The sequence below is a fragment of the Crocodylus siamensis genome, chromosome 7 (assembly GCF_052110815.1).
Source record: "Crocodylus siamensis isolate JL-2025a chromosome 7, ASM5211081v1, whole genome shotgun sequence".
Lineage (NCBI taxonomy): Eukaryota > Metazoa > Chordata > Crocodylia > Crocodylidae > Crocodylus > Crocodylus siamensis.
In genome coordinates this window covers 1,670,308-1,696,992 of record NC_143401.1, presented here as the reverse complement: position 1 = coordinate 1,696,992, position 26,685 = coordinate 1,670,308, and the positions used below count along the sequence as shown (strand labels likewise).

Genomic DNA, 26,685 nt, shown 5'->3' with positions numbered 1-26,685 from the left:
TCCAGACACGCGAGTGCCGTAAGCCTCCGCTCCGCAGGGGGCGCTACGCCTGGGCCGTACGGAAGCCGGGGGCGAGGCCAGGCGCGAAGCGTCTCCCCGGCAACCCGGGAAGCGTGCGGCGGCGGCCCAAAGCCCAGTGCGCAGGCGTAACGCAGGCGCAGTGCCAGGCCGGTAGGGATGGCGCACTACAAGGTGGGCCTGGCGTCCCCCTCCCGGCCCGTCCCCTTCCCTCCCCCCGGCTCTCCTCACCGCTGACCGACTCGTCTCGTCTCCCCTCCCCTCCCCTCAGGCCGCCGACTCCAAGCGCGAGCAGTTCCGCCGCTACCTGGAGAAGTCCGGGGTGCTGGACACGCTCACCAAGGGTAAGCGCCCCCTCGGGCCGGGCGGGCGCCTCACACGGCCGCCCCGCCCCTGGCAGCCCCCACTCCGGTGTCCGGGGTTGAAGAGGCTGTGGTTGTACACGGTCAAATATGGTACGGGTGTGGGGGGTACACAGTGAAATACGGTAAGGGTGTAGTGGGCGTGCAGTGAAACACAGTAAGGGTGCGGGTGCGGGGTGGCACGCAGTGAAATATGGTACGGGTACAGGCGCTGAGGGCTACACGGTCAAATATAGTAAAAGCATGGAAGGGCACACGGTAAAATACAGTAAAGGCAGAGGGTCTCGAGTGGCTGGGACCCCTGGGTCCTGCTACATGTTCCTCACGTGCCTGGTTTGCTGGTCAGCGTGTGGCTGACATACACGGCGCACGCATGCAAAGTGCCTATCACCGAATTCACGGGTGAGTTGTTGCCTTGTACCTTTAGATGGGCCACACGGGCAAAGGAACGATTGCATGTTGAAAACAACAGCACAGCTATTAAAGAGCCAACCTGCGATGAAGTTAGTGCTTGAAAATGTGCACCCGCTCTAGGGCTGGTTTGTATCCTGCTGCCATTTGATCGCAGAGCGGGGCCCGAAGGCCCAGATCCGCAAGGGTGCTTGGGCAGGGGACTGCATCCTGCAATGACGACTGAAGTGCTCAAATCAGCTGCTGAAAAGCCACCCGACTCTTCAGGCGTGTGAAAGCTGGTGTGTTTTGTAATGTTTGTGTACATCAGTGCAGAAAAGACCATACAGTAATACTTCTTTTTTTTAAAGAAATGTTGAAAAGCTCATTCAGGCCAGATCTCTGCTGACATAGAGCAGGGGTCAGCAGGTTTTGGGCAGAGTGACCAAACCACCTGCAGCCTCAACTAGTAAGATGTTGGTGTGCCAGGGGTGGACAGCGAGGGAGCCGCGAGGGGCCTGATCCTCGTGGTGGCAGCACAGCCCTGGCCCCTTCCCCGCCATCTGCTTTGGGGTGCACGTGCCAAGCAAAATGCCCGCTGTGTGTGCCATGCTCTGGGGGTTGCCTACCCGTCATTGTGGTATAACCATAATATGCAGCACTTCATAGGATGTCTTTCTTTTCTTTTTTTATAATCGTCTTTGTTTTTGACCACAGAGGTTTCATCTCTGCATGAGCGCTTCACCTAGTATTCTCAATAGGATACTGTTCCACCAATGTCAAAGTAATTTTTTGAAATCTCACAGGAACCACCTTTAACTGTAGGTACATCTTGAAGTAAAAAAAATGCTCAAATACTCTGAACTATTTAATTTCCAGTGTTGGTAGCCCTATATGAAGAGCCAGAGAAACCAAACAGTGCATTGGAGTATCCTTTTTGTTATCCTGCAAGATAACAAATAGAAAAGAGTACTGTGATGTTTACTCCATGAATATGTTGATCACAGAGATGTGATGTGGTATGGTGCTAAACTTTGCATCTGAAACTGAGTTTTAGTTTCTTTGCTACCCTGGAGAACACAAACAGCAGCCCAGTCACCCAATGCTTAAAGAAAGGTGTTTGTATCCAAAAGCTTGCAAAAAACTTTCCCCCAACTCTTTAGTTGGTCTAACAAAAGATATCACATCTACCCAAGGTGTCCTTACACCAACACAGCTGCAACCAGCAATATCTGAAACTGAGGCACCGTTTGCTGGTTCGGAGGTATGGGAGGGACCGTTGCACTTCTAGAGGAAGGTACACAAGAGGAATGGCTGGAGAAGTAGAAGGGACACGAGGCAAATAAATGGAGAGAAAAGAAAGAGAAACTAAAATCTCTTGAATTGTTGGGCAAGTCAGAGCGTGGTTGGAATGAGGACCTGTTACTTTTATTATCCATAAGACTCAGAAGGGTGCATAGTGACATATGTTAACAAAGCAATTTTCAAACCAACTGAACTTAATACCCAAGTCTAAGATGAATCTCTCTAGTCTGGACTGTTTGAGAACAGCTTGTTTTTTAAAGATTAAGTTATGTTCCATGTCAAATGTAGTAATAATAATGACAATCTTGGAAACAATGATTGGGCAATCAAGTACAGTAGAAAACTGGAAATCTCTTACATGAGAAATTACTCCCAACAGCTTAAAACTTGGGAGTAATCAAGGCTCTGCAGGAGCACTGGTCCCTGGTCTGTTAGCGTGATTCTTTAATGCCAAAAGGAAGAAAAAGTCTATTAAACACTCTAAGACTTCTCTTTGGTTGGGAACTTCTTTCTTTGTACATTCAAAAATAGGTTATTTTTTCATGTGTTAGTACTCACAACTCCAATTCTCTCTTCCTGTGAGACTTCCTATTTGACATCCTGCAGCAATAAATTGAGGCTTTACTGCACACAGTGCAGTAGTAGCTAGCTAAGAGTTTCTAAAAATAAAAAATCATTTGAATCTTATAGTAGTCACTTGTGGAAGAGGGTAAAAAGTATCTAATAATTTTTTTGCTATTTTTTAAACAATTCAGTTACAGTCTCCTTTCAAGGCAAAATAAATTTTGCTCATCTATTTTATTATGTCCTCTTGGGCTTGCAGATAGACATGCTGTTATCCTTCTTTCTTAAGGAGAAGGTCAGTTTAATTTGTCAATCTGTTCTGGTTTTGTTTTGGCTGTTGTTTGACTTCTGGAGTTCAAATACAAATGAGAAAAGTATCTATTGCACTGCCGACTTGAAAGGTGCTATTGATACAAATAGTTATAATTTAGCAAATGTGAAGTTTTTTTCTCACAGCTCATCTACCAGTGTTAAAGTCCACACTTAAATTGTCAAACTGAAGCGGAGAAACACTTAACTTCTGGTTTATTAGCTTTCTGAAGCATCACCTAGGAGCTGCAGCTCCAGAAAATCCAGAAATAGAGGCACTCCGTTTGGAAGTAGCAGAAGTGAAAGAAAAATATGAAGCTGTGCTTGAAGAAAATAAAAAATTAAAAGCAAAGGTAAGTATTGACTTAGTGCTTGCAGGCTCTTTAACATATTTAAATTGTAAATAGAAAAGAGTACTGTGATGTTTACGCCATGAATATTAACCACCTGTGCTAATTAGTGTTGAATGCAGCTGTTTCTGTGTACAGGTGTGGAAGGGGATGGCTTCTACTAGTTACTAACGGATTTCCAAGAGACTGAGGCCATTTCATTGATAAGATTAATGTTCTAATATTGCTAAATTCCTAGCTTATTTTTTATTTCTCTTTTAAGCTTTGGAAAACCAGTACAAAGAGAATTTTTCAAGCCAAATGGAGTGGAAGTGTAGGATTAACTTCATTTTTTTGAAATGTAAAACTAAATCTAGATGACACTTCTAAACATAGTTTTTTCAAAATGATAACTGCTGGGGCTTTTTGTAGGCCACAAATCCAAGGAGAGAAGCTGCGTTAGGTCATTGTGGTCAAACATCTGGTCCATGGGCAGGATATTGCTTAGTGAAACATTTGTGAATGCAGAATAACTTAGTGTTGTTAGTTGAACTGCAATAGTTTTTTCTTGCCTCTAACAGGGATCCCCTGCCCCTATTAATAGATAGGCCTGAAGGGGCCAGGAGGGCAGTAGCAGTAGCATCCCAGGTGGACTGGGCCTGAGGCCAATAAGACCAGGTGGCTAATGAAGCAATTAGATGCACCTGATCACTGTGTGCAGCACACCCAGTCACATAGCTGGAGGAGAAGAGACTTGGCACCCAGCCAGACAGGCACCCAAGCCACCCAGGATCGCTGGGGGAAGGAGGCTCCTATGAATGTTGGGGTCTACAGGTGACATTTACCCCAAGGAAGGAGACTTTTATTCTGTGAAGCAGCTGGCTTGTGTTTTTGTTCTGTTTGTACCAGAGGGCTGGATTATGGCTACAGGGGCAGAGACTGTGGACAGGGGTGCCTGGGTGGCACCTGCCTGCTACTTGTCAGGAGCTAGCTCTAAGCTAAAGGGGCAGAGACTGGTGCTGAGACTGAAGCCTCAGGACGGGGTGCTGCCTAAGAGCTGAGGTCTTAATCGGGAGACTGAGGCTGAGGGTGCAGCCAGAGGAGAAGGGGGCCATGGCCGGGACCAAGGCTCTGACAAGTCCTACTGGAGTGTTCCCTTAAAAGGGGAATAGGTTGTAGCTGTGTTGGTCTAAGGACAGAGGCAGACCAGAGAAGCACTTGGAGGGGAATGCAGCCCACAGGGCAAGTTGCTCCTAGCCCCAGGGACCACTTTCCTCAGCAACAAATAGAATAACATCAGAGTGGTGGCAGTTGAGAGACTGGAGGGGAGCTGGGGCCAGAGGTAGGGGAGAGCCTGCTGGTGGGGTAGCAGCACCCTCAAGGGTTCTGTAGTGACTACCAAAAAAAAAGGAACCAGAGTGATATGTGCAAGGCTGTCTCTTGGTATGGAGACTCCTTTACTTGCACTGCAAGCTGATAATCTATCCCAGTTCAGAAGGGGACTGGATAATTTCATGGAAGAGGACAGGCCCAGCGGTGGGCATAAACATTGATGGTTAAATGTGCGATTTTATGTTCTGGTTTGTTGGGAACAGCTTCTCTTTATCTCAGTAAAGTATCCAATCTAGATCTGCATGGCGTTCAGGGTGGCCATCAGAGAGGACTGTTTGGTTGTCCTCTATTGATACAAAACTGGATGCCTATATGTCCTCTATTTTTCTCTTCAAGATAAAGGCATGGGGTTTCATGTTGATAAAGGACAGAGTAGCAGAAAACCGGAATGTCCTCTATGATGGCCACCCTGTTTACTAGTAAGAGTTGTATATATTGATTCATAATGAATGTTCCTCTATTTAACTGGCCAATCCAAAAAATGGATTTCTAATGGAGTGCTCTGGCTGTCTGCTATACTTCTGTATTTTAAACATGACTTCCTGAAAAAATCCCAGGAGATGCTAATCCCTATCTGAACAATTGCAGTCAAGCTGCTGCACTACAGCATATCCCAAAGCAACATGGAAGAATGCATAATACACAGTCATCTAAAGCAGCAGCCATTATTGGACAGTTTTTGAAATTTCTTTCCCTGATAAGCTGTAAAGCAAGAAACTGGTCTGGTTTTAAAAAACATCTGAAGCGATGTAGGATATGAATGCATGATAAATGGTTTTGAAAATCTTACCTTTAAAACAGTTAAAGGTCTGTTTCTTTAATACAGTGTATGAAGTTTATGGCTTGAGGGAAGGACACTTACTTTGGAAATAAGTGCATACAAATAACAGTGCTAAATGGGACTTCATGGAATGAAATGTGCTGCAAAATAATTAGGTGCCTCTTGCTGGAAAACACTGACTTTGGTATAGCTAACAGAATTCCTCTTTTCCACCCTACAGCTGGCGCAGTATGAACCCCCTCAAGAAGAGAAGCGTGAATAGGGATATAGGAACCGTTGATGACTGGACTCATTAAAGGGCTTCATGAGAACTGTGTAGTTTGACTTTTTTTTAAAAAAACTTAATTAATGTAGTGATCTTACACGGAGAAGGAGTTTCACTGTGCTTCGAGCCACAGAGTGGCATTTTTCTCTCTCTAGAGTAGGGGCATCAAGCTCAACTCCTGCTGCTGCAGGTCACCCTGCCACCACATCTAGTGAGCAGTTTAAGTGCTCTTACCTGTGGAAGGTGAGGGTGTTACATCTGTGTTGCCTCAGGGTTGAGGGTGGTCTTGTCTAGAGTTTTGCACAGTGGCCTCCAGCCTTTTTAAGTAGATCACCTTTCACATTTAAAAGCAACCCAAGATTTACCATGTGCTGCCATGCCCCTCCCTCTGCCCAGCAGCTAAGTCTGTGGGGCAGGAAGGGGGGCGTGCAGATTGAGGCAGAGAGAAAATTATTTAGGGGTGTGCCTCCATAGTAGGTAAGTCTTAGCTGGCTGGGGCCCACTCAGCTTACCCTGCTCCTGCCTCTGCATCACTGTCCCTCCCTGCAGGGGCCTGGATCTAGCCCCCTTCTTCACAGACTGACCTGCTTAGCTGTGGCATGCACGTGGGCACTTAGCTTCTCAGCCCAGCCTCTGATGGACTCCAAGAGCTACCGCTAGATCTAGATCCACTAGTTGGTGACCATTAATTTAGAAGAGGCTTTGTTTGCAGTGGTTTGGATGGGGACAGCCCTACCTCAGAGGCAGGGGTTGGCCTGGAGCAGCAGTTCTCAACCCTTGGGTCATGACCCAGAAGTGGGTGGCAAACACTCGTGGACCAACACAATTTAAGGGAGAAAACTGGGGAAACAAACACTCATGGAAAAATGTGGATTCTCTCCTTTTAAAGGGGAAAAACATGAGAAGCAAACTCCTTTGAAAGGAGAAAAGTGTGGGAAATGAGCTCGTGGCAAAACATGGATTTTTGCCTATTAAAAAGATAAAAATGTGAGAAGCAAACTCCTTTTAAGGAGAAAAATGTGGGAAATAAACATTGGTGGAAAAAATGTGGATTCTCTCCTTTTAAAGGGGAAAAACGTGGGCATCAAGGGGAAAACCGTGGGAAACAACCACCCCGGAGAAAGGCGCGGGAAGCCGCTTTCCCGTTGCAGGCGGGCTTGCTCCTTCAGCACTACGTAAGGGCCGGCCCTAGGCGCTGACAAAGCGGTGCTGGTGCGGACAACCGGACGCCGCCGCCCCGCCCCTGTCTCACCCGCAGCCCAGACCACGTGCAGAACAGCCGGTCACGTGGGGCCGCTGCGGTCAGCTGACAGCGCTCAGTCACCTGACTGAGTCCTCCTACCCTGCTGGTCTGCACCGCAGCCAATGGCAGCGCGCGGTGGTGGCGCGGAGCCAATGGGCGCGGGCGGGGCGCGGGCGGGGGGCAGGCTGCGTTGCGCGGCGCGGCGCTGAGGGGAGCCGAGCCGAGCGGCCATGGCGCTGCAGTTCGGCGGCGCGGGGCCGGCGGGCGCGGCTGAGGAGCCGGCGCTGGGGGGCGGCAGCTTCGGCGCCGCCGACTCCTTCCCCAAGGACTTCGGCTACGGCGAGGAGGAGGAGGCGGAGCTGGAGGGCGGCGCGGGGCCCGGCGGCGGCGGCGCGGGGGGCCCGGGCGGGGCGGGAGGCGTGGGGGGCGGCGCGGGCGGCCCCGACTCCAAGCCGCGCATCCTCCTCATGGGCCTGCGGCGTAGCGGCAAGTCGTCCATTCAGAAGGTGAGCGCGGCCTCCCGCTTCGTCCTTCTCTCAACGAGGAGCCGTTTTTAACGTTTCCTCTACCCCAGTCGCCCGCTTGTGGGTGGTCTCGCGTGAGCCATGCTTTCCTTCACCCATTCACACGCGTGTAGGGCTGGAGGGGAGAGCGTCGGGTCCAGCCGCCTGCCCTGGTCTCCGCGTCGGGTTGGCGTTGGCTTCCAGTCCGCGAATGCCCCCTCGCCCCCCCCCCGTGCTGTCGACTCTCCCACGTTCTTGGGAGACTCCTCGTATTAGTCAGTCTTGCAAGTCATCAGTTAACCCCGCAGTTCGTGTTCCCTTTTTCACCCGTCCCTTGTTCTTAATGGCTTATTAACGGTTCTTAAAATCAGCATTGGAGCTGCTGGGATTTCCTGAACACCTAGAGCAAGGAGGAACAGAAAGTAGAACAAAGTGACTCCAGCACATAGGTTTGTCGCAGCTGGTATGATGCCTTGTAGCCGGGGGGGTTTCCCCAGGGTTTGGCTGTTTAGCGCAAATACAGTTCTTTCTATTTCTTGTCTTGCTTCTGTGGCGTTCTGCCTTGTGGAAATCGCTGTGCTGTGCTGTACCAGTGACTCTCTCGAGCGTCCGTGTTCGCCAGCGGCCAAACAGATACCAGATGCAAGGCGCGTGTTTGCTTGGCAGCTATTCTGTAATCTGAAAGCTTTATTTTTTAAGCCCCACTAGTAAGATGTTGACTCTTCCCCTGAAGCAGGAAGCCCGGTGGACCCACTTGGAAGGAACCTCCTTACTTGGCTTTCGTTGGCAGTGACTGACGCTCGTCCAACGAGGAAAGGATTTTCAGTGGCATCTCGTCCCCTCCCAGAACATCAGGTTCAGCAAAATTTCTGTAATGTGGGAAGAGTTGAGATGCATGCCTGTGCTTCTGTGACATTGCCTTATTGAAGCGATGTCCCAGTCTGCCAGCGCAACACAGCACAGAGAGATGCAAATTTTTTTTTTTTTTTTAAGGGACCCACTTTATCTTTCCTTTGATCCCTGCTAGGCGGATCAGGCAGGGCCAGATCATCTCTTCTGTTTTCACGGTTCCCTCCACCTTTGAATCGAGCTGTACCAAACCCCAGGCTCCTACCTTAGGGGTCTTTAAAAGGAGGCTTGGTAACTACCTAACTGGGGTCATATGAGCCCAGTATTCGTTCCTGCCCAGGGCAGGGGGTTGGACTAGATGATCTGCTCAGGTCCCCTCCGATCCTGTACCTATGAATCGGTCAGTGCGTTTGGAATCCAGTTGCCAGCGGGGTGGAGTTAGTTGTGTGGGCACATGCCATAACACTGCACACCAGAAGTTTGTGTTCAGAAAGGCTAGTGATAGATTTTTGCAGGCTTTTAAAAAACATTTCTTCTATGAGCCTGTGCTTGTCTGTGCTGTAGTAGTGATTGTGTAGGTTTCTGGCAAACACGCTGCTGTGGTTAGCTGTCGGGCTTTGATCCCATATTAAGGGCTGGGAGGAGAGCCTGGGGACCTGAGGCTCCTGAGTGCTTTATGATGGTGTGAAGGCCATGGTCCTCTGGTGAAGGGCCTGGGATAGGTAGGTTTCAATGAGGCTGGTAGGAGAGAGTGCTCCAGTTGTAGGCATATTGGATAAGGGCATGATTCTCTTTAGTGCATAACTGTCCCCAATTACGGTTTGTTGCATTTATTGTAACAAACTGTCAATACCTGCATCAACAGCTTAAGAAGCTGTACTCTGGTTAGCTGTGTAGCCACTGTACTTGCTGGCATGCTAACACCTCCCTTGTCCTCTTGCACACAACTGACCTGCTCCTTTCCTTTTCAAGGGTTTGAAGCCCTGAAACTATTAGAACCCTTGAGCAGCTCCCTTTTCACTCTGGGGGCTGCTGATACCACTGCTCTTAGCATGCTGTGAACTTACTGAGCACTGAGTTTGTATAAGAACATAGTCTTTTTTCAGTCCACTTAAATGGAGTGACTGTGGCCTAAAGGCATGACAGCCTTATGGTAACCACCATTCTGTAAGGGTGAGCAAATGAGAGAAGATTGGTGTCTCCACCATCCCCCCATAATATTTTAAAATCCTTCTCTTTCTTCTGTGTTAACCCATTAGCATCCTAAAAAACCATTAAGCACATTGAACCTGTTTCTTGCTGCCTGGTGCCCTCTGCTGCTTTGTACATATAATCATAAGTAGCTGCTACCAAAGGGTGTCACTGTCTCTGTTGTACAGCCCAGCCTTTGTATTAGACTCTGCCATCTGCCTTCTTGTGATGCTTACCTGGTCAGGCTCCCTGTCCCACTTTGGCCAAGACTCTGTCCATCTTGCCTGCACTCCAGGCCCTGGTGATCTGCACTTTACTTTTGTATTCTTTGGCTCTCAGATGCCACTCTCAGGGGGCCTTCTTAAATCCTATTGTGTAGGTTTGAGGCTGTTGGGAAAGTGTGAGAAGCAGGGTCTCTCCAGTCCTTGGTACACACATGAGAACAAAGAATGTGGGATTTGTAGTTGTCTGCCCCCCGCCCCCCCTCCTATTACCACCTATTACCACCCACCCATTCTCTTCCTGGCCCTTAATATGGAATCAGAGCCTGACAGATTTTGTGAAGAGTCATGTGAACGTGGTTGCCTGTGTAGAAGGGGACTGGCTTGGTGACCTGCGATAGTATCCTGACCCCCACCTGTCTCCATTTTTTTAGCCGTCTTCCAACAGGCATCTGCACATGGGGCTTGTTTTCATTTTAAAAACAGTTTGGGGAGGGGACTAGATTTGTTATCCCTTCCAACTGTTTTTTCTAAGGTTCTGCAAACATCTTACTGTAGTTGGATGGTATGTTCCCCAAATTAAATCGCCCTTGGACAGAAGCAGATCATAGCAGAGCACCTACATTTTTGCTTTGCAATTTCTGCTAGCAAAGGGTTCCACCTTTGCAGTGCCTTGTTCTTGGTCGGGATGGTGGTTATAGCATGCCCACTTCACCCAGATCATGAGAAAATGAGCTGGCAATTCTTGGGGTTGAGCTTATGACTGTCAAACGACACTGAATTTTGTTTCCCCTGGGATTGCTGCACATACCATTTATTACCAGGGTAAACCACAAGTGTTTGGGCATCAGTGGGTCTTTGTTACAAGGATAGTTTGATACCCTTAGGGTGGGAGTTGTATAAACTGATGGTAGGTTGTTCATCTTAAACTGATTTGAGAGCGAGGGAGAGGGGGGTTGGCAGAGGGAATGTTGACAATCCCCGACTCAGATGGTACCACGTTTGTTCTAACACTAATTTGAATTGCCCATAGGAGCACTGGGGTTCAAGGCAATGTGGGCATGCATGTGGATTTTAAAGGACTTGGAAATGTGCTTTCACAGCTTGTGCTGATGTCAAGCATGCCCAGACTCGGTACTGTGCATTAGCTGAATCTCTGCAGTGTGCCTGTGCTCAGCTTTCCATGGAGAGGGAAGAGGGCATCCTCAGTTGTTGACTCACTTGGGAATCATGGGGAGAGGTTTGGATACTCCAGAATGGGGAGGCTTTGCAGCTTCTGCTTCCCATGCAGGAAGTGAAAGGTGTGTAGGTCCCTGGCTTGCTCATGTAGGCAGAGAATCTGGAGGTGGTAGGCACCCCCTGCCTTTTATCCCTACCTCTGGTTTGACATTATTTTCCCTTTCTCTCCATGCATTCCCATTTTATCTCCTCCCCCTTATAATTTCCCTGCCCTTGCCACAGTCTCAGAACACTCTGCTGGATTAATTATTGCTCCAAAATATGAGATCAATTACAGAAATGGGCCACAAGCACACCTCTAGTCATAGCTTCCCAGTTCTTGTGGCATTACAAAGGTGGCTTGAAGCTACTTTATTACACTGATGTGGGAGAGTAGGAAGGGAAGTAAATCTAGTTCCTTCTTGCTAAGCAATGTGATTATTAACACTTGTAAACATCTGTTTAATTAAAAAACCTGTTTGCTTTAGCTGATGCAGGAAACTGTCAAGTGTAAAGTCTTGGGTTTTTTTTTTAATTCTGAGACTGGTATCTTATTGGTATGTGGCACATTCTGAAATGTAAGGCTTTCTTTTGGTCATCTTTAGGTATCTTCTCTGTGTTTGTTCTCTTCTAACATTGTTGACTTTGTGATTAATGGAAGGTCTTTAACAGCTAATTAATTTTATTTTCTTTTACTAGGTGGTTTTTCATAAAATGTCTCCTAATGAGACTTTGTTTCTGGAGAGCACCAACAAGATTTACAAAGATGATATTTCCAATAGCTCCTTCGTGAATTTCCAGATATGGGACTTTCCAGGACAAATGGACTTTTTTGACCCAACATTTGATTACGAGATGATCTTCAGAGGCACAGGAGCACTGATATATGTTATTGACGCTCAGGTAGAAATGAATAGCAAAAGACATGAAGTTTTACCCTGCTGTTGGAGGTGTGGGTAGTGAGTGGTGGGGAAGGAGGGGGAGGGACTGATGGCAGGTTTACATTTATTGTAAAATAGATTTATAAAATATTTGTCCTTTTTTTTTTTTTTTTTTAACTTGCGTTTACTTAAATTATACTGGCCCATTAAAGATCGCCTCTTGGACAGCATAGGAATTATCATGACAGATGGTCTCTGTAACCAAACATCCTCTGTCTGATGGTGATCTGTGTCAGATACTTCAGAAGGAGGTCCAGGAATTTGTGGATAAGTAATGAATAATTTCCATTAAACAAAGTTTATTTCCCCTGTTTTCTTACTGTTTGGCTATTATGTGCTGACAAGGGAGGGTTTGTATATAAAAACAAACAAAACTTTTGTTTTGTCTATGTAACTCTAAAATCACATCCTCTTCAGAACGTAACAGAGAACAAGATTAAAAAAAAAATAGGCTGAAAGTTTTGAATTGCAACTAGTTTCTTCTGTGAGAGCTGTTTAAAATCAGAAGCACTGTTTGTCATGGGATTATTGTTAGCTTGTACTCATATAGAAGAGTGGCATGATTGTGAAAAATCATTCAGTTGTCCTATAGCCTTGACATTGACCCTTACCAAAACGGTTTTGCAGGATGACTACATGGAAGCTTTAACGAGACTGCACATTACTGTTTCTAAAGCCTACAAAGTTAATCCAGAAATGAACTTTGAAGTTTTTATTCATAAAGTTGATGGCTTATCAGATGACCATAAAATAGAAACTCAAAGGGATATTCATCAAAGAGCTAATGATGACCTTGCAGATGCTGGGCTTGAAAAACTCCACCTTAGGTGAGCAATGCAAATTCTGTGTATAGTTCACCTTTGCTAATCTGTACGCAAAATTAGTGGCTCTTCCTCCATTTCCTATCAGACTGTAATAAGCATCTTCACTTGGTTCTTACAAAGTATGCCACAAGCTCTTGGCAGGGTGTAACCAGGCATTAGAGATAGCTAGCTTGCTTTTAAAATGTATAATCCTAGCCATTTATAGTTTCCAACTCCTTGGTAATTGAAGTTATTCCACTTTGCTCTTGTGTGGTGTGGGTTAGACTTTCAATGCCAGTTCTGACTGGTGCTTGGTCAGTGATGCTTTGTGGGCTGTCTATTGCTTATTTGACATTTGTGAGCTACACACATTTTTGAGTTCTTATGAGTCAATAGGAGCTTAGTAGAGCTTTTATTTATGGTTGTGTCTATATTAGAAGAGTTTTTAATTATTGCTACCAGTTCCGGTGCAGCTCACTGTAGATATGCTGCAAGTGGAAAGTCAGAAAGAAATTTCTAAATCTTTGTAATAGATGCCCATAAGCGAGCTCAGCATTACCTTGTACACTAGGGCACATGAAAAGACCAAACAAGTTTGAGTGCATTTCTTGCTCTCTCTTTATTTGTGTCTTGCACTTAGTCCAGCAACCCTGCAAAATGCATTGCTTCTGTGGCCACAGAAGTATAGTCTTGTGACTGGTAAGCTCTGTCAGAACAGTAGACTTTGAATAACAGAAAACGTAATTTTGACAACTTATTGCAGCCTTGATTTACACCTAACTTTTCTAGACTGGAAAATGTTTGTTTCCCCCAGCTTTTATTTGACCAGTATCTATGACCATTCAATATTTGAAGCCTTCAGTAAAGTGGTGCAGAAACTCATTCCACAACTGCCAACCCTGGAAAATCTACTAAATATCTTTATATCAGTAAGTGTCTTATAACTCTTACTTCAACTTAACTCTAGCATTATATTTGAAATTACAGTGGCATGCATCTGGGATAGCAAAGATGCTATGCAACTAAAACAAATGAGGTTCTTTTATGAGGAACTGAGTACAGGTCAATGTTTGAAAGACTTTGCTGGTTTAGCAATATTGATGAGCTATGCTGGTATAGCTTCAGTCATATTATGAGCACTTTGCCAGCAACAGCTGGCATGGCATGTTCTAGGACCCCTGAAATTGTCACCAGAGTCATGCCAATTAGGGATTTTGCTTGTGACCAGTGCTGTGCTGGTAAATATTTGTAGTGTATGCCTGGCTTTGGTCTAAATTACAGATAGTTGAAGAACAGCTGTCTAAGAGGGTAGAGGGTGAAGACTCACAAGGAATGCTATTAACCAGACATATTGGCTGTCTGTTTTTAAAAAAGCAAAAAAAAAAAGCTGAGGTTTAGAGGAGTGTGTGGGGCAGGGAACTAACATTGTAAAGGTAAAAGTGGTTTGGATGAGAGGAGAAGCTCATCTGGTGAATATAAAAAGGCTGTATGTAAAATGACCATTCCAAAAAGGAGTGGATGATGGAGAGGAGCTCCATAGGTGTGGCAAATTGCACAAAAAGATGAGTAGGAGGAAATGGCCCTGTTAGAACATGGATAGACGGGTAGGTGTGTAGAGGTAAGGCAGAACAGAGCAGTGCAGCACTTCAGAAAATAGAACGGAGTATGAACTTAGTGGAGAAGGAGCCAGCAAGATGTCTTCAGAGAGCAGTCCTAGGTACATTCCCAATTTTGTAGGTGATGGTGTGCAAATGATCTGGGGTATATCTGGGTGTGCAGATGATTAGGCTACCACAGATGCTTGCTGGTGCACCCATGAACAATTTTGTTTTTAAAGGAATCTGAGTTACTAGTGGTAGATCATCCTTGATGATGATAGGCTGTAAGCACTAGCACCTAATTGGGATTCTTTGAAAAAATGACTGTCTGGGACCTGTGATTTTGTTCATTGTCAGCACCTACGGTATGATACTCTCTGCCATCACAAGTTTAGAAATTGACTTTATTTGCTTTCCCTTTTTACTACATAGTACCTATTATAGTTTCTAGGGTCAGAAGGGAGCTGAGCAGATCATCTAGTCCAACCCCCTGCCATGGCAGGAAAGAATACTGGGGTCAAACGACCCAAGCAAGATGTGCATCTAACCTCCTCTTAAACACCCCCGGGGTAGGAGCCAGCACCACTTCTCTTGGAAGCTGGTTCCAGATCCTAGCCGCCCTGACCGTGAAGTCGCGCCTCCTGATATCTAACCTAAACCTACCCTCTGCCAGCTTGTGACCGTTATTCCTGGTCACTCCTGGCGGTGCTCGGGGAAACAGGGACTCCCCCAATGTCTGCTGATCCCCCCTGACTAGTTTATAACAGGCCACAAGATTCCTTAGATTTCTTTGGCTAGTTGTAGTTTGTCATACAGAATTAAACTAAAACGTTTCGAATAAGCATTGGCCAATAAAAGTAGTTTCCATTATCTAAGTATTGTCACAAAAGTATTTGCCTTTCACCTTTTGCTACCCGTGTATTGATTATATTAATTAGCTTCATGGATACAAAAGCCAGTAAACTTGCTGCAGAAGAAAATTTTCTGAAGAAGATAAATGCCAAATGCAGCTCCCTGAAATATATCAATTTTTTTTCTTTATTAGAAATAGAATTGTGAACTGAGGGGCTGGATTTCAGAATATTGCCTTTTGGGTTTTATTTCTTCCATGTAGCTTTTTGTTTAATGACAAGTGAATTTTTTTTAAAACAAATGTTTTTGTCAGCCAGAATATGACATTGATGGTTATTAGCCAACAAGTTCCTAGACTGACACCAAATCCTTTTAGATGTATTATGACTCTAGCGACTGTGGAAACTGTTCAAATCTTGGGCCTTCTGATTAAGTTGTCTTGTTATTAAATATATGAAAATGTGTGAATTATAGATAAATTAGACTCTTCAATGTATGAATAGTTTAAGGACTTAACACATTTAATTCTTTTCTTTTTTTCTTTTGAAGAATTCAGGAATTGAAAAAGCTTTTCTCTTCGATGTTGTCAGCAAAATCTACATTGCAACAGACAGCTCCCCTGTGGATATGCAATCTTATGAGTTGTGCTGTGACATGATTGATGTAGTCATTGATGTTTCTTGTATATATGGGTAAGTGACTAACCTTCCTAGAACTGGTTTAGGGTAAAAGCTACAAAATGGTGTAGGTGAGCTACAAGTTCCATGCAAATATTGACTGCCTAAGCCAATGGCATAAGATTGTTGGGGACTACCAATCCTCCTGTTTGATCCTTCTAAAGGGGGAAGGATAGGCAGCTGGTTTAGCAACTGGATGAGGTCTTGGTAAGAAGTATGTGTGGTGTTCTTCTGCATGTGTATGTTGTGTCTCTCTCATTGTAGGTTAAAGGAAGACGGCAGTGGAAGTGCATATGATAAAGAGTCTATGGCAATTATCAAACTCAATAACACAACTGTCTTGTATTTAAAGGAAGTGACAAAATTTCTGGCCCTAGTCTGCATTCTTAGAGAAGAAAGCTTTGAGCGCAAGGGTAAGGACATTCTTGACTGGGCAAGCCCTGTTAGTATAAAGAACTACTTTTGCCTGTAAAATCTAACGTTCATGTATCAATTGGAGAAGCCTGCCAGTTAAAATGACTTGTAACTTGAGTGTTAAGACTTGTTTCCGCCTCATTCTCTTCTCAGTGTGCAGCTAACTACAAGTAAATTAGGCTGCTGTAATCTTTATCGTCCCTCTGAAGCGGGAATTGGATGGCCTGTTTTGGTCTGTCACTTGCCTCTTGCTTCTGCTGCAGCCTCATGAGTTGAAATAACACTGAACATCTCCATGCTTTTTCCATTAACTATGACTGAAATAGTGATGCAGTCACGTTCCATACATAGCAGTTATCTTTGTTTTAGTTTGGGCCTCTAATTTGTGGCTTACATCGGTACTGTTTTTAAATCTACTTGTAGTTCAAAAGCTGCGTTAGGGATGGAGTTGCAGATACTTCTGGATGTTTTGCCTGCCTTTTCTGTTCTGTTTCATCTTCCTTCCTATCTAGTTGTCTCTTCAGTGGCATATGAGAACTCCTTAATTGTGGTAAAAAATCCGTTCCTGAAGCTTTTCCCTTAAATGGTGGTGGTAGCATTGTAGTTGTTCACCTGTGTCAGACCTATTTCTTTACAAGACTGCTTTGCATGTGACAATTTGCTGAGGCAGATGTTTGACTTGATCAGCAATGTCTAGCACAGTACCATGTATTCTGAATATGTGTGTTTTGCATTAAAGCAGTGAAATGACCTATATCAAAATAACAGGTAGAATGTGGCACTGTCTTCATTAAATATTCAACATAGTAATCTACTTACGATTCTTGTTTTATGTGAAGTCTGTTCAGAAAACACTTAAAAGCAGAATTGCTCTTGAAAATATTCTTTACACTTTTTACTATATGGAATGTTGCTTGAATTTCCTTGGGCGCTTAAGGCATTGGACTGAGAAACTTCTTCTTTTCCTTCCCCCGTAGGTCTGATTGACTACAATTTCCATTGTTTCCGCAAAGCCATTCATGAGGTCTTTGAGGTGGGTGTTGCTTCCCACAGAACCTGCAACCATCAAGCAAGCACCGCAAACATGAAAGCAGTGACTCACAATGGCACACCTAGAAATGCAGTCTAGGGGGTACTAAAAACTGATTCGACAGACTTGCCAGCTCTTAAATCCAAAGTTTTTAACTTTGTGGAATGGGATAAAGAATGCAGTCTTTAAGTCTGGGGTGTTTATGTGTTCCACAAGAGAAGAGCAACATGAACTTTGGAACAGCAGCCTGTAACTGGTGTTGGACAACTGAAACTACTGTAAAAACACTTTTTGAGGCCAGTGGAGTTAGAATTGTCAACTCAAAACGAGCTTTATTCTGAGTGTGGTGGCTTTTCCTGTTCAGAATCCTGCTTTAACGGTTTGGATACGACTGGGAGATCCCTCCCTTTCAGTCAGAGCTTACAGATGATTGAGTTGTCATATGAAACATTGAACAGCCAGGCACTCAGTTTCCACTTTTAATTGATTATCCTGTAAAATATCCATTTTTTGCTTGAGTTTAACGTTTTGGCTTGCAGAAAAGGTGGTGATATTGACCCTGTTGTGGAAACACCAAAAAAATTCATGCTTTTGCTTTATAAAGGCCTGTGGCCTTACAACTTCACCGAAAGCCAAATCATTCCATGAAATTCCTTTGCCTCCACTCAAGTTGCTCAGCAGGGTATTGTGAAATTTGTTAAATGAATTCAGGATAGAGCTCTACTGCTTTTATGGCTTTAGGTTCATTTGAAGGATTTTGCTGAGGCTTCATTTTGAGAAAATTCTGTGTTTTGGTGTTGGGCAACATTTCTCACCAGGTCTCCTTATTTGGTGGGGTGGGGGAATAACAAAACAAACTACATTTATATTGGTTTTTATCAAAGTAGAATGTCTTCAACTTTCAAAGGAATTAGTGTCTCTTACCAATAGGGTTATGTAATTGTTAATGTTTAGGAAGGTGTTAAATAGATTAATTTAGCAGGACATTGACAGAAGTTTAAACACTTCCAGGTACTTTTGAAGGAAAAAAAGTGACCAAATTCTTCACCTTGTGATAGTGATGGGAATCTATGCTGACTTTTTAAGGGATCATTCTCTTCCAGAGTCAGTGAGGTGCAAGGGGCACAGTAACTGTAGCAGGGATAAATTAGTTTTCAATAAAGACATAAAGAATACACAAGAGAAAACACAAAATGCCGTGAACTGTTTGTTTAATCTTCTTTGAGAGTTTTCAGTACTGATCCCTCTTGGCAAACAGCTTATGATTCGGTTTGCCCTCGTGTTGTTAAAATTGAGTATCTTTGATCTCTTGAACATTTTTCCATAGTATGAGTCAATATCTGAATTGTTTTAATCTAATTTATTGGTAATATTACTTAAGACTTCATATTGTGCATCAGTCCTGTAAAGAGCAGTAAGCGAATTGCTGTTCCATTCAGATCTTTCCTCTTGCTACTCAATGCTTGTATGTTCAAAAGCCACTGGACCAGTTGAGTACACAAGTGCCACTGTAAAATGTTTATATATAAAAAATCTATATACGTAAGTGTGCCTTGAGTGATTTCTGTTGATGGTGATTTGAGTGTCTGAGGCCTGCTGTATGAAGGAGAGAGAATGTCCTGCATTATAGAACCCTCTCCCTTTTAAACTGCATTAAAAATACATTTTCTCTAGAGAACATTTCATAGTGCATGTGCAGTGCAATTTATCTTTCCAAAGATGTTGCAATGAATATAGGGCCTGCTCCACTCTAGTGCAGCCCTTAACAAGGTTTTAATTATGTAACTTAGTATGCCTTTTGGTGCTATTTAGACAATACCATGGCCTCTTTTTTATGAGACTGGTTAATCTGTAAGATCATGTTTGAAAGAGGTGGCGAGCTAACAAAACAGTTGGTGGGGAGTGGGGGGTTGTGCATGTGTGTATTCTTTGTAACCTAACCTGCAGGGGAGACGAGAAAGCAACACACGCTTCTTCCTGCTGATCTCTGTACATGGCTAAGGTGGGACAAAGAGTGGGGGGGCATTTGTGTGAGTCTACTTTCCCTTTAAGTTGGCAGGTGTAAGAAGACGGGCATCCCTGGCTACAGGAATTGTCATATAAGCGTTTTATGGCTAGCCACCTTTGCCCAGACCAGAGAGACCAGATACGCACTTGCAGCTGTGTGGTTCAGAGGCAGCTTTTGGGACAAATCCCAGGAGATTGAACTTGTGCTTCTGGAGCCCTAGTGTGATGCTTTAACTGCAGTCCCTGGGTCTTTTCCTCCCTTCCATGTCTCTCTCTTCTTGCTTGGAACGGTATTGGAAGGAAGGCTTCTTATCCTACCAAACTGGGTGCTTGTCACATTGCCCTGCTTGGGCAGGAAGGGAACTGAAGGCAGCCAGTGTTGCAGTGCAGTGCACTGCCCTGCCTGGGCTTCTCCAGCCAGCCAGCCGTGAAAGAAAGGGACTAGTTTTAGTTGTCTCTGTAAAAGCAAAGGGGAAGGGGGGAGTATCTGACTCAGGGGAGCCAGGAGGAGAGGAGATGGCAGTGCCTGCACCCTGGCGGGGAACTTCCTGCCCCATGCCCTGTGCTTCCCCCTGGCTGGCACTAGGTGGTGCTGTTGCCCTGTGCCGGCCGCGCTGTGAGGGCTGTGCGGGGCCAGTTCAAGGTGCATTGGACGTCTGGGTTTGCAAAGGCAGGGCCGGTGCAGTGCAGTGGGGCCAGGCCAAGAGCGAACCCCTGCAGCACTCCTGGCCTGTTTCCTGGAGGTGCAGTTCCCAGAACCCTGGGGGGCCAGCAGAGCCTTTGCTGGGGTAATTGCAAACGTTTCACCCCCACACTGCAAGTAGGACTCGCCAGGGTTAAGGGATGAGCTCTTTGCAGCAGGTGCCGTGCTTGAAGGTGGTTTTGTAGTCTCAAAATGGGCAAACAACAAGCTGGTATTAGGCAGGCTTCAAGCCTGGAAGGGTTGAGAACTGCTGGCCTGGGGCATCCTGGCTGCAGCGTCACTCTTGCGCCAAGGTGCTTGGGGGACTTCTGTCATTGGGCCTGCTGTAGGCAGGTGGACTGAGAAAAGTGGTTGCCTCAGCAGGAGAAAAAAAGACTTTCCTGTCTAAGCCATTTTAGAAAGAGTGATCCTGCCCTAAGCAGGAGGCTGGATTTGGCCCTGGCAGCCTGATGTGTTGGGGATTCTGGTCTGACTCCCTCTTGTCTGAATCTTCCCAGATATTCATAAGAACATAAGAATTGCCATTTACTGGGTCAGACCCTAGGTCCAGCTAGCCCAGCTCCTGCGTCGTGTGACAGCAGGGAGCAAATGCTGAAAGGGAACTGGGTCTGACCAGGGTTTTTTTCCCTCTGTTCCTCTCTCCCTTTCCTGGGGGCTGTGTCCCTCACTCCTATGCTCAATAACAACTGATGCTCCTTTCCTCCAAGAATGTGTCTGATCCCTTTGTGAATCTGCCTGTGCTCTCAGGTTCCACAGGACCTTGTGGCAATGAGTCCCGCACTTCAATGTGACGTGTGAACAAGAACTTCCTTTTTGTTTTATCTGTACTACCTACTAGTTTCATTTTGTGACCTGGTTCTTGTGAGAGGCAGTAAATAATAAGTCCCAGCTGACTTCCTCTTTGCCATTTAGTATTGTGTAAACCCTTCTCATATCTCCCCTCAAGCATCTTTTCTTAACTGAGTAGGCCTGGCCTCGTTGGTCTCTCCTCACATGGAAGCCTTTTCATGCCGCTAATCTCAGCACTCAGCATTGCCTTGTGCAGGATTCAGTAACCTTTCGTGAGCAGCAGACTGAAGGAAGCAGCTCAGCCTGCCAGGTAGACTGGACAGCAGGTCAGCCGGTGAAATGAATGGGGCTGACATAGTGCTTGGGTGGCACTTAGAAAAAATTCCTTTCCCACACACTCCCTTATACCCACCATGCTGCTTGCCACCTAGTAACAGCAGACTATAAGATGTCTTTGGCCCATGGGCATTCGGTTGCCAATTGCTGGCCTAGTGCAGTAATTCTCAAGTAAGGGGCCGTGGCACTTTAGGGTGCCTTGAGACCCTTTCAAGGGTGCCATGCGATATTAGCAAATGTAGTTCACAACATGAGCCCAGCGATTTCAAAGTCATTCTGACCTGTTGTGGGCTGAGTTCTTTGCAACAGAAGTATTGCCCTGTTATTTTGCCATTGTCAAAAAATGAATGCAAACTAAGACCTGGCATTTTCTGAGGGGTGCCTTTAAGTATAACACAGTAGAGAGCCACTGAGCTAGTGGGTTGGCTGAGCCCTTGGTGGTCATGTAAGTAGGATTGCAATGACGGTTTTTAAAACCTGGAAATCTAGGTACAGACATTCAAAAAGACCAATTCCTTCTCGGGCTAAGTTATGTGGTTTTCTGTAAGCAACATAGTTTAGATCGCTAAAAAACAGCACACACATTTGCCCTTTTGGGGTGTGGGGGGGCAAATCTTGGATTAAGTTCTGCCATTTTAAAACCAGTCTGCATCTGCCAAACTTCTCTTATGGGTATAGACTGGTTTCCAATCATTTATACCGGTAAAAGTGTAATGTCTGTACCTGGCTCAGGTGATTCCATATTTTATTTTATTTAATTGGGTACTGGATGTTTTGGCAAGAAGGAGATGGGTGCTCAAATATGTTCTGTGAATATATATTGCTGTAGAGGACTGTATCTGAGAGGCAAAGGTGTTTTGTGTTACCTCTTATGTAGTTGGGAGGGATGTCGTTCAAGCTTTTTGGCATGAAGTGTGGCAGTCACAAGCAAAATACTTGTGTACACTATTTAAGCTAAATCTCTATTGTATTTTCTACTCTGCATTATGAAAAGCAATGGGCTTCAAGTTTCACCATGTTGCTTCATCGTGAAGCTGTCTCCATTGTGTTGGTTCAGCACATCTCTTATAATCTTTTTTGTTTTCTTTAAAAGATGTATAAATGTGTAGTATCCCTAGAGCTGCCTGTGAGAACTCTGTGAGCAGCGGGTGTGTGATTACTTTACTTTACTTTACTTTTTGACCTGCATGCAGACTGTGAATGAGAAGGCAGAGCACTCAAATAATCTGGCGAGAGGCATATCGGATAATTCATTGACTTTTGGAGTCTGGAGTGTGTTGGGGGAGGACTTCCCGTGCAAGCATCAAGTTGTGAATACAGTTCTGTAAATTTGTTGAGATTCTCTTATTTAGCTTTCTGGATTTTTTTTTTTTTTTTTTTTTTAATCTGAATGTGCTTGTAAGAGAATCAGCCGGTCTCCTTCCATAGAGAAGCATGAGAGAACTTGACGAACCCCAACCCTAATAAGCTATGCAAGCAAGTGCTTGGATGACAAACAGATCCTGTACATGCATACAGGATCAGGTCCTGAGAAAGTTATACATAAGGTTTTAAATGAGCGAATGTAATTTTGCAGTTACTAGGTTACAGACGTCAGAGCATTAACTAGATCCAGCCAGGTTTATTCAAATGCCTGTCTGGTTGTACTTACCATCCCTGTTGAATCCATTGTAATTCTTCAAAGAGCTAGAATGGAAAAGCACTAAACTCATCTCACTTGTGATCTCAGACCGGTTTTACACTCAAATAATTGTTCCTAATTTGGTGTACCAAACAAACCCTAAGTGAAATCCACATTGCCCATATAAACATAATGTTTCCATCCCTAGCTGTGTATCTTTCTAAATAGCAGTTTTATGAAGAGGTAGTCATTGTAAAACAGGAGAGAAGCTCTACTCCAGCCTGATAAATAGAGAATCTGGATGCTCCTCTGTTAAAATTTATGAGCTCTCTCCGGATTCAATTAGGAAGTAGGTTGTTTGTGAATAAAGAAGCTTTAAAAAAGAAACGTTAATGAAGCTTGAAACAGAATTTCTGTAGCTGAAGGTCACTGAGAAATTCAGCTCCTTTGCATTCTGGTTTTCTTTCTCCCTTCAGTTGTTTTGTGAGATGTTTGTCTTATTTTGAAAGTTCTTTGTGTGCAGGTATCCTTTTGTTAAATAACACATTTTCCAGGTGGTGGTCTTTGGAGTGAAATATTATGAACACTGTTCGTAACAGACTGGCAGACGTGCACAGGGACAACACTTACTTCATCAACTTAGAAACAGGGACGATCTCAAAGGCTGAGTAGACCCTCTGATGTCTGATAAAAGACTCCAGTATGTGGAGGCTGTTCGTGCCCAAACTTTGCATGTTGAATACACTAGGCACACTTGGTGCTGTGAATAGAAGTGCCACAGCAACAGCAATAATTTAAGATGTACTTTTTAAAAATTCCAATTTCATCATTTCACAGAAGAATAGATCAATATTCCTACAGTTAACATTTTTGTTTAAAACCCTGCTGTGAAATGAAATAATGCATCTTATATTGGCTTGAAACTACTGTGATGTTAATTCCCTGGTTTTGTGTCAGTTAAGGGCAAATTAGCCCTCCAGCTCCAGTCATGACTCATTATGTCATTATGTGTTAGGCACTTACTGTACCTCCACTACTATGCAATTTAGATCCAATAAAATTTGTGACAGCGTTTTTATCCACTTCATTAAGCTACTAATTTCTTGTAAAAAAATGTACATTAATCTTTTTATAGCTTCATGCAGAGTGGCATATTTTTAGTCTATAACATTGATTAGGTCCTGCCTGAGAATAATTTTCATAGTACTTTTAAAAATGTAAATAAAGTTACTATAATTTAATTTTTCAACATGGTTATGACAATATTGATCTCAGAATGGAAATGTCAGCTGTATTAAATAAAGAGAACAAATGAAATACAGCCCAAATGTTTAGTGACACAACAAATCACCAAGCACTTCCTAGGCTGTAATGTATGGACATGCTCAGGATGGATGCATCCCAGATAGTATGAATATTGTCTGTTCACTGAGCTAAATATTTCTGAGTAGTAGTCAGGACCTATTTGTCTGCTGGGCATTTGTGAGTACATGCCAAGATGGGAAATGGATGGGGACAGAGATGGGAGGAAGTGTCATGAGAGCTTTCCAGCCAATGTGTGGCTGGATGTGGATTACTTGTGACTCAGCCACTTTGCAGTTATTTTTCACTTGTTTTCCATGTGAGCTGAGCACAGCTGTTGAGCCTGACACCTAACTGTTGTGAGAGTCCTACATAATGGGGGGAAAAGCTAGGTGAAACAAAAATCTGAGTCACTCTGCTATCTTAATTTATGTTCTTTTTCTGGTGACCATCCCTGTGGTATCAACACGCCAGGGATGACTTCTTGCTACAGGAGAGGAGAAAAAAAGTAGGAGGAAGTTCTGGACTTGCTTGATTTGGGCTGAGAATCTGAAGTGGAAAGGTAAGTTGGGTGGCAGTGGCCATGCCTACCTGAGATGCTACCTGAGTGGTGTTACGTGATACAAAGCACGATGTGACACTAGGGCGCAGCAGTAACGAGCTACCGCGCCATCAGTGTCACCATGTAGCCATTCGAGGATGCTGCTGTGTAGTAATTCCAGTTACCTCACAGTCATTTAATACTAGTGTATGCACATACTAAATGACTGCGCAGTCAGCGTCTCGTGTAGATGCGGCCACCGCTCGTGAAATCCTTGAGTTCGTGACCCTAAGGAAAGAGAACGGCAAGATTTAAAAAAAAAAAAAAAAAGACATCAGAAAAGCAGGTTTTCACCAACTTAACTGCAAACTTGTCTCATGGGACTTTGTCTAAGGGGAAAGAGGAGTTCAAGAGAATTGTGTATTTCTCAAGGAGACCATATTAGGGGTAGAAGACTGTGCCCTCTTGATGCAATGTAAGGCTAGAAAATGTAGCAGGAGACCTGCCGAGCCCTTCAATATCTTGAGACTTTGAAAGTAATCTTGTAAAAGGCAGAAACTTGGTCACATTACTAAAGATGAGGATAAGTGGATAGTATAGTAAAGGCACAAATGCAGACACAGCTAGTAAGGGGCACAAGGCGATGAAACAGCATTTTGTCAGTGCGTTGGAAATAAGAGGAAGATCAAAGTTAATATAGGTCCCTTACTGAAGAGGGTGGGAAAGCTAATAATGCAGACAGTGGAAATGTCCGATGCCTTCTTTATTCAGCTTTCACACACAAAGTCATAAAAGGTTAGTAGCAAAGATTCAGAGTTGATAACCCGGAAGATGAATTTAAGAATTACTTAAACAAGCTGGATGTTTTCAGATTAGCTTGATGATATGGGTCTTAAAATACTCAAGGAATTGTCTGAACTAATTGTAGAGCCATTGGCTTTTATCTTGGAGAGCTCACGAAGGTTGGGCGAGTTCCCAAAACACTGGATGTGGGGGAATGTTGTGTCCAACTTTTTTTTTTAGAGGAAAAAGGGTGGGTGGGGTGGAACAAGGAGGATCCAGAGATTTATAAGACTAGTCAGTCTAGCTTCATTACCCAGGAAGATGCTGACACATATCATTAAAGAATCTATGTCTAAGCACCTGGAGGTGTTTAAGGTGACAAGGAACAGTTCACATGGATTAGCTGGGAGGAAGTCATGCTTAACCAATCTGATTTCTTTCTAAGAGACAAAGTGATGGGCTTTGTGGCTGCAAGGGAGAGCAGTGGATACATTTCTCCTTCAGCAAGGCTCCCATTACATATGTAGAAGTATGCTTAGGAAATACAGTTTAGAGGAGCTACTGTAAGATGATTGCACAACTAGTTGGATCATTGTTCTTAAAAATAGTCCTCAGCACTTCAGTATTTAATGGGAAGGAGGCATCAGTGGGATCGAGGGGCCTGTCTTGGGTCTGATCCTGGTTAGTGTCTTCTGTAAAGGTTAGGAGAGTGGAACTGACTGCACACTTATTAAATCTGCAGGTGATCCCAGAGTGCGTGGGGTAGCAGACATGTTAGAGAACAATATTATAATTCAAAAGGATCTTGATACTTTACAATATTATAATTCAAAAGCATTCTTTCATCAAAGAAATGGTCTGAAATGTGATGAAATTCAACAAGGATAAATGCAAAGTATTGCACTCAGGATGGAAAAGCTTGAAAAAAATATGATACACATCTAGAATATGAGTCCCTCTTCGTGGCTCAAACTGTTATTGTACATGATGGGAAGTTTCTTGCTTAGGCCACGGCTTTACCTTCCATGCAGTCCTTTCTTCAGCAGCTGCTCCATAGTCGCCTTTGATGTCCATGTAGTCATGCAGGAATCTGTACAATTGAAAGAGAAGCAGTTTTCCCCATGATAAATCTGCAGACATGTTCTCTGTTCATTGTGAAGGGGAGAAGTGGGAGCCATCTGAGGAGTGGTCTGTCACCAGTTTCTTCCTCCTCGTACAGCAAATGTCTCTGTCTCCAGCATTCCCCTGACCAACTAAGAGGTACTGGGTACGTGGCACTTACAACTTAAGCCATTTACATAGGTGTGAATAACCACTCTTGACTTGCATCTGTCTGCATTAGGTATCC

General features: G+C 44.3%; 2 protein-coding genes across 2 annotated transcripts; both read left to right on the top strand.

The window, feature by feature from the left end:
• Positions 1-63: 63 nt before the first annotated feature.
• Positions 64-5,761, top strand: MYCBP (MYC binding protein). The gene is made up of 5 exons (XM_090057122.1): positions 64-192; positions 290-362; positions 1,650-1,698; positions 3,172-3,301; positions 5,671-5,761. The coding sequence occupies exons 1-5, from the start codon at positions 178-180 to the stop codon at positions 5,710-5,712; spliced, it is 309 nt and encodes a 102-aa protein (XP_089913248.1). The 5' UTR covers positions 64-177; the 3' UTR covers positions 5,713-5,761.
• Positions 5,762-7,156: 1,395 nt separating this feature from the next.
• On the top strand, positions 7,157-18,801 carry RRAGC (Ras related GTP binding C). Its single transcript, XM_090058094.1, has 7 exons — positions 7,157-7,464; positions 11,640-11,843; positions 12,509-12,708; positions 13,499-13,613; positions 15,684-15,826; positions 16,076-16,224; positions 17,203-18,801. Exons 1-7 carry the CDS (start codon positions 7,189-7,191, stop codon positions 17,352-17,354), a joined length of 1,239 nt encoding a protein of 412 aa, XP_089914220.1. The 5' UTR covers positions 7,157-7,188; the 3' UTR covers positions 17,355-18,801.
• The last annotated feature ends 7,884 nt before the right edge of the window (positions 18,802-26,685 follow it).